This window comes from Pararge aegeria, chromosome 15 (assembly GCF_905163445.1).
Source record: "Pararge aegeria chromosome 15, ilParAegt1.1, whole genome shotgun sequence".
NCBI lineage: Eukaryota > Metazoa > Arthropoda > Insecta > Lepidoptera > Nymphalidae > Pararge > Pararge aegeria.
Window position 1 is genome coordinate 15,464,366 of NC_053194.1, and position 13,133 is coordinate 15,477,498.

Genomic DNA, 13,133 nt, shown 5'->3' on the forward strand with positions numbered 1-13,133 from the left:
TGATTCAATAAGATGTCGCGTTGAAACGAGTACTATTAAATCATACTGTTATCCCCGTAACAGGTTAGCCGGCTACCTTATTTGACAACAGCATCACCCGGTGTATTTTTTCTTATTTAAGGAAGTTAAAATTCGCACAAAAAATCGTGAGGGAACCTCAACGTCATCATCACATCTACCGTTAGACGTCCATTGCTGGGTCTTTTGTACGGAGTTCCAAATTTGGGACTTGTTGAGCTATGTCGGTAACTCTGTAACAACCTTCTCAATCATATATCTCTGACTGTCCCGCGCCGGTACACCAGAAGTTGCAAATCCACAAATTTTTTTCATATACCATTTACTAAATCCCATCTCGGAAAACAAGCGCCTATTATACGTATTTGTGCGAAATACAACGATTTATCTAAAAAGATACCTAGCATCGATATCTTCCATGACTCACCCACAGCTTTTAGAAAAAAAACTCACCGAACATTTATCGGTGAGTTAAATTTTGTGATAAATTTTTTTTATTTTTTGCAAATTAAGTTTATATGACGCTTTGTCAATGCTATGTGCACTTGTCATTGACGTGCATATCAGTCCATGTGTTCGTGTGTGTCCTATGTTTAAAAAACGTGTAATATGCATGTTGTTAGTGCTCTTAAATAAATAAATAAATAAATAAACTCTGGTTCTTCAACGGATCTCCTCATTTCTGACTTGAACACGTAGAGATACTACGAGTATAGCTTTACAAGGAACGCTGCATGCCGGAAAATCCTCCATAACGTTCTGAATGGTGTGTGAAGTCTACCAATCCACACTTAGCGTAAACCACCCTCATAAAAATAAATAAATTCTGAGAGAACCATTCCCGTGCGTATTGTGGGCCGGTAATGAGTTGATAGTGAGAATGATGTTTATCAAAAGTTAAGATTGTCAATTTATAACTCGTAGTAGAATAAAAAGTCCTTATAAATATTATCATCGAAATCTTATTCACGTCCTACTGTTAGAGCTGTCCGCCTCTCTCATAAAGAGGGTTTTATGAGAGTATCAACCCTATGCGCCTTAACGCAGGTTGGTGGGATTTACAATAATTATTATCACATCATGTACAAGTCACGTCAAGCTGCTATTTTGTAATTAATCTTAAAATTAATTAAAATAAAACTCATATTTTCCATTCTCGAATTTCGAATATGCTCCAGAGTTCATTGTACTCGAAATTGCTAAAAGTAATAAGACAGGCTGCATTGTTTGCGACCTTTGCCATGCCTAAGAGGGATGAAATAAAAAAACAATAACTACCACAGATTTAAAACCACGATGTTCTTATGCTGTTAAAAAACTAAAAGGCAATTTAAAGGTTTAAACAAACCTTTATTTGCAAAGATATGTATGTTTTAAATTTAATTACTTAATTGATTCATCTTCGTTTACTTATCTTTATTTTTATAAAAATCTATAAAATGAAAAGGAGCATTGATCCCAGGCTACCGATATCGGATATTGGTTTATGTCAAGATAAGTAGATACGCCAATATAACCTGAAGGATTGCACTAATGGCCTCCTCAAGATGGCTTGCAGAGATTAATGAGCCATTATTCCGAACTCATTTCCTGCTGTTCATAACTACAATTTAAATATCATCACTTTCACAATTCAATCAATATCAATTTCCGGAAACACAAGCTCCTTATGCCTTTAAACGTAACAGTTTTGTAAATAGCAAGTGGCGTTGGAAACAAAGGCAATATTATGTAATTCGAAACTATATTCTACTTTTCAATTATTCATCCTAAATATTTTAACATATTTTTTAATAAAGAAACATTCTTATTATAAAATAGATATACTTACAAAGTGAGTACGGAGTTTTCTTTTGTTTTATAAAATTGATTTGAATAGAAATTCCTGGTGAATAAGAATAATTATTAATTTCAAGATTTTTAAGTATATGAGTAGGCCAGTAAATTATTAAAAATAATATGTGTATACATTCTACTTTGTCTATGGTAAATGAGTACGGAGTTCACATTCAAAAATCGGAACACGTCCGAATTACACACCGGTTCATAACATTTTGTATAAAACGCCCATTTGAATTCGAAATACTTGCATTTACTATAAATATTTAAACGTATGACTATAAATTATGTTAAATAAACCACCGGACGCGCATATACCTACCTACATCATAAGAAATTTGAATAACCGACCTATGTTTTAGAAAGAACCTTCTCACTTTTTGTGTCAACTCGTCAACAAAAACCGTGAGAGATGATCAAATGCCATTGGCCTACAAAATAAACCTGAGTTTACACTATGCCAAATATATTATTTTGTTCAAACTTTTTTTTACCAAAGACACTTCGGCGCTTGGAGTTAGATTCTCACCTTACCCCAAGCTGAGAATCGAACTTAGGACATCGGAGCTCGCAACATCCATAAAGGTGGAAATAAAAATATTTTATATACTCAAATATAAATATATTTCGAACAACCTAATTAATCGCCTCGAAATGTAGTGGTTCGTGTACTAAATTCATTATGCCCAAGCAAGTGATATTTTAATTGCTCATTGTCTAGAAAAGTTAGTGTTTAGACGGTCGAGTGGCGCAGTGGGCAGCGACCCTGCTTTCTGAGTCCAAGGTCGTGGGTTCGATTCCCACAACTGGAAAATGTTTGTGTGATGAACAGGAATGTTTTTTGTTGTATGAATATATCATAAAAAAATATATATTCATCAGCTATCTTAGTACCCATAACACAAGCTACGCTTACTTTGGGGCTAGATGTCGATGTGTGTATTGTTGTAGTATATTTATTTATTAGTGTTGCGAGCTGGAATTCGAACTCGGCCCACCGAAAGTGAGGCCAAAGTCCTAACCACAAGGCTATCACTGCTTCCAGTAAATATATTAAAGCTTATATATTTACTATACTATTAGAGCCCAATTTCCTATCTGTTTGCAGATACTCTACCACCGGTTCAGAAAGCAGATTCTACTAAGAAATTGCTGGCAAGACACTTTTTAGTTGCTCTTGTTAAATATCAACCTTTAGCTATTTAACAATCATGATTCTACCTTCTCCTATCACCTAATATCCAAGCTTTTTCATTTAAGGAATTCAGAGATTATATGTACAGGAATAATAATTAAAATACTTATTTCATAAGTGATTGTGTTGTGTTCAGTGTACACAGATCTTTAGAAAAGGAAAAAAACTAAAATCAAGTACATGATTCATGTGGCTCATTTGATTTCCTGTCAAATTAGAACTCTTCCGGAACGGTTTTTACTTGCATGCAAGAATTGCTCTGATTATTATGTGTAATATAACATAAATTATTTTTTAATTACTTTCGTGATACCGTTTCCCCACAAGTGAATTCCTTCATCTTGTTTTTTTTTCTTTTTTTAAATGTATTAAGAAGTAACTTGAACGTTCGTTTATGATAACTTATTCTTCTTTTACTTGTCTACGAATAAAATCTAGGCTTCCGATGTAATAATTACAAAAATATACTGTTTCATGGACAACCTAATCTTGTTTTCATATCTCAGGTCTTTTTATATAGCTTTACGTAGATGTTTTTTTTTTTTTTAATTTTAGTTTTAATGTCGGATAAAAGTCTTTCATTCAGTATTGAGTTTAGTTATCCAGAACCAGCTTCGGCAACGGCAAAGCGATGAGATTCGTTTAAATATTGACCTGCAACTCGTTTGACTGGTAGAACTCGTAAAGTATGCCAATGGGATCACCCAACAATTTGGTGAAACACAAATTCTACTTTCACCACTAATGAGTGATAAACATAAACAATAAAAACTTGTATAGGTATTATACTTACAGTAATAGAAAGCAAATCCGAATTTCGAACACACAAATAATGAACGTTAGATCACGACTCAACGGTCACTACACAGTACAAATAAAAACTAATTAATTTCTACAGCACAATAATACGTAAGTAAATAAAAATAAAACAAAACACGAAGTCACAGATTATGTAAACACAAAACAAATAAAAAAGTTCAAATTAAGTGGACACAATTTGATTTCTGAACGTTATTTTCAAACGGTACGCGCGAAATGTCAGTCGGAAGTAAAGCGCGTGCGCTCTCCGAGACTACCGGACTCGGTCTGTGGTAGACACTCTGTGGTCTGCCTTTGTGACTACTTTACATCAATTATTTCAAACGATTCAGCCAGTCAGAAACCACAAATATATTGGTATGGTATATGGGATTATTTATTATCCTGTTGTATTGTAATACTTTTGGTTAGAATGGTAAAGTTTTTGAGGTAATTAACTTTAAGGATAAAAGAAAAGTTTTGATCCCTAATTAATATTGCTACCGAATTTCTATTTTTCCCTGTAGATAAGCCTAATATTACTTAATTTAATTGAGAGTAAGATAGCATCTAAAGATTTTTGACGTACGTAACATAACCTAAGTACTCGTAGCTACACTAAAAAAGACTAAAGCGTTAATAATAAGCGAAAATCGGTATACATTTTATAACACTTCTTTAGTTATGTTTTATCAAAGATCACGAGGACCTGGGTTCGAATCCCAGGGCGCTATAAATGCTATAATGGTTCTCTATTATGTGAGTTCCAGTTTCCATTCACTTAAAGTTAGCTATGATGCAAGATAGAAACGGGGTGTACTATTATAATATATATATATTATTTTTAAATTTAAAAAAAACCGACTTCAACATACATAAAGAGAAATTTGTTCGACCGATTTCGATAAAATTTAAATGGGACCACCTGGAAAGTATGCTCATTAAAACAAAAAAAAATTCTAATCAGTTCAGGCGTCTTCGAGTAATCGGGTAACATACATTAAAAAAAAAGATACCGACGAATTGAGAATCTCCTTTTTGAAGTCGGTTAATAATGAACCTTAACCTCCGCGGAGGAGAACATATATGGTGTAATTAAGAACTTCTTTAATCTCCACGCACGATGTAATCTCTACGCACGTTTTGCTCCAACACCGGAGCATCTGCAGATGTTGAATTTACAATGAAATCGCCTGCTTCTACCCAATATTTTAAAGTAAGGTAGCCTGTTAGGGGTGTCGCATTTATATTAGACCCATTCCCCCGCCTACAATTAGTAGAAGTTATGAAATAGTTGCTACTCCGTGCCGTATTCAGGAAAGCAAGTAATCTTTCGGTCACTATTATTTACGCAAACTTGTCTAGTCTTTTACAGGTGGGAGTGGGTTAACTCTTTCTACCCTCTCTCTCTTGTTACCTGACTAAGAAAGAAGGAGAGTTATGTTTTTCGAGAGTTATGTTATGTATGTATGTATGTAAATTTCCTTGGCATGTCCTAGAGCCTGAGCAGCTAGTCGTATTTTAATGTGAGTGGTTTCAATAGATTCGTCTTAATCGTGAGAGTGACACTGGGTACATCAAAATTAACAAAAAAAACAAAAATAAGGATTTTAAAATACATCCAGTGTGGTTTCAAAATAAATAATTTTTAACGGCGATTCGGAATATAAATATACACAACTTATACTTATGTTTTATTGAAATTTTGGAATAGGTAATGCTAATAAAAGACATCACACTTCACACTTATAATATACTGAGAAGTTTTGCCGGACCTTTGTGCTAATAGAAATAAGATTTTAATTTGGATATTTTATTTTAATTTTGAATAATCTAAGTTGACATTGTTCACAAACGCATTCGGAGGCATCTGCGCACTCCTCGATATTGGTTTTTTGTTTCCTTTAATATTCTTTTCTTTTTTCTCGTTGTGTGTTGGTGAGCGCAGTGTACCTATAAGTGGGAGGTCATTTGGGAATTTATAATTTCTGAATTATCTATGCTCTGATAGATAGTACCCTTCCGACAAAGACGTGTCGATAAACAATTAAGCATTCAGTACGACGTCGCTTGGAAACCGATTACAGTATTATGAAAATTAAGCTTAATTTTCATGATATGTCATGATATTTTATGAAAATTAAGTTTAATTTTTATAATATACTATCTGTTGCCCGTGACTTCGTCTGCGTTTGATTTTGTTTTAGTTAGTTGTAGTTCTAAAAAAAATTAAGAATACCAATTCTTATAAAAAAAAAACTAGTGTATTCAGTATCGCGAAGCCTTAAATTAGGGTTTTGCTGCTGACCGCTGAGGAGTTCTGTCCTCTATCTCTTAATTTCGGGATAATAAGTATCCTATATTACTTCTAATACTTAAAATAATATGTGTACAAAGTTTCATGAGGATCGGTTAAGTAGTTTTTGTGTGAAAGCGTAACAAACAAACTTACATTGACATTTATAATATTAGTAGGGATGATGGAATTCCGCAAAGTAACGCCTGCTTCTATCCAAGACCGATTATAGTTATGGGTTTAATATCCCTGCCATACAGATATCGGTGGGCTAAACTGTTAAGAGTAGCTTAACAGTTTAGCCCGCCGACATCTAAGACTGCATCGTCACTTACCACCAGCGACATTGAGACCAAGAACACACTTGCAGTGGTTATAAAAATTTCCGGACAGACAGACAAAATTGTCAAACTTTAGATGAAGCTATGATTAGATATGGCATCTATTCTCGTCGAGATCAACGCTAAAAATACAAATGCAATTAAATCGAAACAAAACTCCAAGAAGCTGTCCGGATTGCAATCTCTCAAACCGACAAAGGAACTCAAGTGAACTGAAATGGTCGAGTGGCCATAACATTTATATGCTCACTCCTTTGATCAAAAATTTACTATATTTGTAGTTTCATACAAAATCTACAAAAAAAAATTGACGTTCACTAGCGACTATAGTCGTTAGCCTTATCGTCAAGGTTTTCATGTAAACTAACGTTACATTCCCGTAAATGTGATGATGCAGCCTAAGTTGGAGCGCGCTTGCCTAGAAGATGCCTATTCACTCTGCTTTGAAGGTACTCATATTGTAGGTACTGGGGAAAATGGAAGCTGCAAGGGCATTCCAGATCCTTGCGGTGCGAATCAGAAACGAAGATGCATAGCGTTTCGTAGGCGTCCGTGGTATATAGACCACGTAGGGATGCAAATCCTTACGGTGCCTCGCTGTTCGATGGTAAAAAGATGAGGGAGGAACTAGATGAAACAGCATACTCTCCGAAATATCTTATAGAATTCCAAAAGGCAGACCACCAAAGGCAGGCAAAAATATATCGAATAAAAGCTGTTTATTCTTGTAGACCTATCACAGGCACTTATGAACCGTTCCTGTAAACCACTCTTGTAAATTGAATGTTTTTCCAGGGCCAAAAGTAACCTATAATAATCTTCGTCCTTTCAACTAAACCTATGCCAAAAAACAAGTCGTTGGGTTATCTAAATATATCCAAGGGAGTGAAAGAAGGACGAATAAAAAAGGAACACAGTTTCGCATTCATAATATTAGTTACGATAAATCATAATGGATGTTTCCTAATTCAAAAACCGCCATAGCAGATAAGGACACTTTCTTCGTCCGATGACCAGACAGTTGCGATGAGTCTGACACGACGATGACTTCGCCGAAGGGTCCGGATCTATATCAGGCAAAAGCTCAGAGGGACTGACTGACTTGAGTATTTACCGAAAGGCGGTTATACTAATAACAAAAGCATTCCCAAGGAGGTTTAACGCCAGACGGGCGATCGGTCGTTAAATATATGCTAAAATAAAACCATAAAAACAAGCCTGTCTTCAAATTTTAAGACAGACATTTTGTGCTGACCCCGTATAGCGCGGGATTGAACAGAAGATTAGTGTAGATTGTTAATTAAAATTTAAGAACATCAATCGGTTCTATTGTTTTTTTGGCAAAGTGCACGACATAACTAAACAAAAATAGCTTCCCAAATCGTGCGGGCACACTTTGATAACTGGCTTATCCTACCTAATTTTGTTTGTTTGTTATTCGTTTAATCATGCGCCCTAACTAAGCAATCAATCAACTTGAGTTTTGGCATAGAGTTAGTTGAATAGACGTAGAGTAACATAGGCTACTATTCATCTCAGGGAAACAAATGGTTCCCAGCCCCAAGGGACTGGAATACCATAATAAACGCGGAGTATGCGGTCAGCAGCTAATCTAGTGTTTTATTGATAGAAGGCTAACTTACAGTCGCTACTTATGTGTTTTGTTCTTGCAAATGTGAATTAAGTGTGAACTACTGGCGAGCATAGTACCAAGGATGTTATTATATAATACTGGTTTCAGAAACGGTTATAACGGGTATTATATTAATTGTCAGTTAAGGCTATTTGATTTCGAAAGAATTGCGGATTCAAACGAAGATTAATTTAGAAGCATAGCTGACGAAGTAATAGCACTATGCGAAACGTCTCCGGTAGTCAAGGCTGTGCTTGCGCCCCGCTACTCCAATGAGTATACAATGAACTTAACTCACTATGTTATACTCATTTCAGTGTAACATATTGTATTAGCGTGGTAGGGTGTATACATTGTTGATACCGCTATTACGCTATAAAATAAAATGTTGGGTAACTACCGCAATATCATTACGAAATGCATATTTCTAAAAAGAAGCTGTAAGCCCGAGGCAGCATTATAATTATTGTTCCAAATAACATGGCCGTCTTCACCGGATGCTCCTTAAATTGCGCCTCGCAGCCATTTCACACGGTTCAGGCATTCCTCTCCGGGAGTATTTTGACATTCCGTAAGTCCTGCACTTAGAATAATTATAATGACTGTTATTATTCTAATTCGCTTTTGAGGATTTTGACGTTTTAATGGATCATTTTCTCATATTTGACATTTTAGAATCTTTAGTTGACCTCCAATGCGAGGTGGTGAATTTTGTGGTATATTGAGTGGCAGGCACAGGGTTCGAGACCGGGACGAGACGATTAATAGTATCTGAATTTTCTCTGGTCTGGTGGGTGACTTTAGCTTTAGTTAGTATGTGTTTACTTTCAACAAAGACATGCCGCCAATCGATTTAGCGTTCCAGTACGATGTCGCATAAAAACAGGATAGGGTTATGGTTTTTAATGTTTAATTCTACCTACAACCGAAACGGAATAAAATCAGAATTTAAATTTTTCAAATTTTTTTTTTAATTTTTCATGAATATGTATTGTGGTGTGGTCTAAGAAAGGATTTATGTAATTAAGTGGTTAAATAATGGAAGTGGTTGTGTTTATGAGGGTTTTTTTCACGTTTTATCACAGTTTTTGAAAATTATACACACAAATGAAACTAGTAAGTAGTGTAGTAGTAGTGAAAGTTGGTAAAAAAAAAGTCCTTGAATTTTCAGACTATATTTCAATTAATTTTAACCCGGAAAACTGATATTTTAGCTTCAGGATAAAAAAAACAGTTTTTACAAACTCCATATCCGAAGAGTTAGTAATTTAGGATAAAAGTTTGTAGGAAATATGGCTTTCGTTCCGTCTGTATGTCCAAGCGATTTAAGCGTAGGGTCAAAACTAAGTTTTCATTTTAAATGATCATATGATCTCGTAGCACTAGATTTCAAAATGTTTTCAAAGATGCGACTACAATGTGAATATAATTTACCTACTTACCGAATTAAGTTAATGTATTAAATGTTGCATTATGTCATAAAATTCATACGTAATTATAATATAATTAGCGCGTATAATGTACAAAACACAATGCATTAAGCAATAAGCTACGAACATCGCGAGTATAATTATGTTTAAGGCTTTGCGGAGATTTCCCTGAATCCTATGTCATGGGAAGCCTCGCGTATGGGGTACAGTTACCTCATACTAGGTGTTGAATATCATTTTAAAGTTCATGACACACTGGATTACAACAATAATTACGTTTACGGAACGAAGTTAGAATATATATTGTGTGTGCGAGTTAGTGTGTATTTTTATTTCGTGTTTCTCTTTATTAGCAGTGTGTGATATAAAAATCTAGTTAGAAAGGGGTTACACCCATGTCAAAGTTGATATTTACTCTGACTCGTTGTATAAGTTCAGAGATAAGATATTTTTATCATGGACCAATTGACCCTTATTTGCTGTACCTTGATTTATTTTTTAGTGTGTGAGAGATGTTGTTATTATATTCTCATTCACGATACCTTTTGTTTTCATGTTATGGTGTTATTGTATATTTTCATATGCTGTGTTTACTTTTAAGAAAACATTACACTTAAACAGAATAGTTAAATTTTAAAAACGGTTGTAGTAGTGTAAGTGTTTGTAAGTAAACCTAATAAATAAAATAAATAAAAGTATCACTGGTATAGAGTTTAAATAAAGATTGTTTATTTAAGTTTTCACTTTTCTTTTATAGTTATAAATGACGGACCAATCAGATGGCACACCTGATGTTTAGTGGAAAACCATCGCTTATTAGCACAGGGACACTTCGCAGTGCATTCAAGGACCACCGATACCGTTAGTGTGGAAGTAACACTAAAAACTCTACTAGGACTAAAAGCTCTTCCTAATACTAAGTAATTTGTTTAAGGTTAATTAATAATTTAATTACTATATAATATATTTAAAAAAGATTAAAAAATATTTTCTTAAATATTGAGTAGCATGTTACTTTGTGGAATTCCATGATACCTATATTATGAAAATTAAGCTTAATTTTCTATACTCCGCGAAAAGCAGTAGGATCTGTTTGGTTTCATTCTAATGTTTGTAATGAATCCTTATCCTCCACACCAAACAGCGAAACGTGCGCATCTACGACAATGTACCCTACATTGCCGAAGATACGCACGTTTCGTTCCGAAACCGGAGCATCCTCACGAGATAAATAAATAAATATACTACGACAATAGACACATCGCCATCTAGCCCCAAAGTATTAAATAATTTTTTTTTTTTTACTAAAACCTTTTTGCTGTAGCAAATGTTTAAATATTATGTCAAATGATTAAAAATGTCCAATGTCAATTATTCATTTGATATGAAATTAACTTAACTGAGTCACTGTAATACGATAAAAAAAAGTCAACGCGTATACTGACGTGGTTAGGTGTAACACAGCCTTACACCCGTATGTACATAGAAGCTGGTTAGAAGTTCTCCGAAGTCGTAACAGGTTCCCCTCGCGTATGAGACGGTGAAGCTTGGTGCACCGCGTGAATAACAAATACGTTGGCTGCATCAAAAAACTCAGGGTCTAACTGGTTTCCTGTGCTTTAGATGCGTTTAAGTGGGCGTTGTTAGGTTACACAGTGAGTTTTATTATTAACATCGAGTGGCCCTTGTATCTATCCGATCTATAGTAAGTTCACATCCAGTTGGTTGAGGGACAGGTTTTTTGGGCCCACCAGCATGTTAGCGTTTATTAATAACTAGCTTCTGCCAGCGACTTCAAAATTGGGTCTAAACCTTCGCTCGTTAAAAATTTTTAACCTTACCACGGGAACTATATGAGAGATCGGTATAGAAAATACATGTCTTTTTACATAGGTGACTTACATACAAAATTTCAAAGTTGTCTAGCCGCGGCTGAGCTCGTAAACAATTTTCAATTTTCCCACGGGAACCACTCAAGGAATCGGCATAAAGGGTAGCCTAATAAATAAATAACAAGACTAACCTGCTCATGTGACGCCGCCCGCGCCGCCTCCCTCTTGAGCTGTATGATCACCCGCTCCTTCGATTTGATTTCCTCCAGCTGATGACAATAGAAAACAATTTATATTTAACAACAATGTTTCAGTACTTGTATCAATTATTCATTCAGCTCATGAGCGGTTTGAAAGACGTGCATTTCCGAGGTGAATCACTGCACTCCGCTACACAACAGACTAGCGATGACGGATCTACGAAATCTTGAATTAAAGACCTTTAAATATTATGTAGGAAATTTTTATTAAGGGTTGATTTCACCATTCGCTTAGGAAATGAAGTTTAATATAACCACGTTTAACTATAACTTTAAATGTTCAAACTGCAGCTATGAAATTAAGTTTGGTTTCAACGGTAAAGCTAAGGCGCCACTGATATTGGATAGAAGCAGAAGAAGCGTTGTTTTGCGGAATTCCATTATATCCAATGAAAATTAAGCTTCATTTATTTTTTATGAAAATTAAGCTATAAACCGCGGAAACAGGAAAATCAACCTCATAATTTCTTCAATCTTTATACTCTACACCAAACAGATCTTCTAAAATGCATCTACTCTTTAGAGAGTAGTATTTATATGAAATACCTTGAAATATTAAACTTATATTGCTTTTTAAGCTATGGAAACAAAGCCCCTGATTCTCGCACTCCATCGCTCTATCGCGATTCAGAATTTTAGATACGCACTTATTCATTATTTTCTCAGTCTAAGTGACTATTGGCGCCATCTATAATGAAACATTGCAGTTTCGATTATAAGGGACACTTTATAACAAACTAGCCGTTTCCCGCCCGCTTCGCTGGGCGAAAAAAAAGGAAATAAATTACATTTTATGTTTCATTTTTATTTTATTTTTTCATATTTTTATTATTCTCCTTTTTTTTAATTTTTGTATGAACATAAATAGGCCCCGCGGATAGAACCGTAAGCATCGATATTGTTTAGACTTACTCAAATTCCAAATTCCATCGATTTAGCCTGTATCTTTCATCCAGGTGATTTTTCTCACTAATATTCATTGTAACTTGAAAGTTACAATGAATATTATTGCACATTGAAATGTGCAATCATTATAATATTTCCGTGCCTTTCTTCCAAAAATTAATAATAATTGACATGAAGAAAAAAATTTGAAATGAGCATTGAAATGATATGAGTTCCTTTGTACCACGAGACCGGGCCTTTATGGACGGGATACTTTATGGTGAGATATTTGTAGATTGTTTTCCTCGTACCTGCTCGTTAATAAAATTAAATTTAATAACGTTAAATGAATATACTACAGCAATACACACATTATCTAGCCCCAAAGTAAGCGTAGCTTGTGTTATGGATACTAATATGACTGGTGACTGTTTTTATGAACTATCTGTACCCTGCCACGCTTCGCTGTGGTACATTGTGATTAAATGGTTGAGAAAAATAGATAAAAACAATCCTTGATGCGTATTATATTTTATCAAGCTAAAATTTCAGCTTGATCGGTTCAGAACTTTTTGAGTTTTTGAAGCGTACACAAACCAATACATA

At 34.7% G+C, this 13,133-nt stretch overlaps 1 protein-coding gene across 2 annotated transcripts in view; it reads right to left on the minus strand.

The window, feature by feature from the left end:
- Positions 1 to 13,133, minus strand: part of LOC120629812 (axoneme-associated protein mst101(2)) — a 216,721-nt gene that overhangs the window by 175,094 nt on the left and 28,494 nt on the right. The window contains exon 5 of one of the 2 annotated variants that reach the window (XM_039898867.1): positions 11,574 to 11,651. In XM_039898867.1, the coding sequence (XP_039754801.1) occupies positions 11,574 to 11,651 (78 nt within the window). Of the gene's footprint in view, positions 1 to 3,845; positions 3,861 to 11,573; positions 11,652 to 13,133 lie in introns of those variants that run through there. The other variant, XM_039898868.1, reaches the window with a different exon arrangement.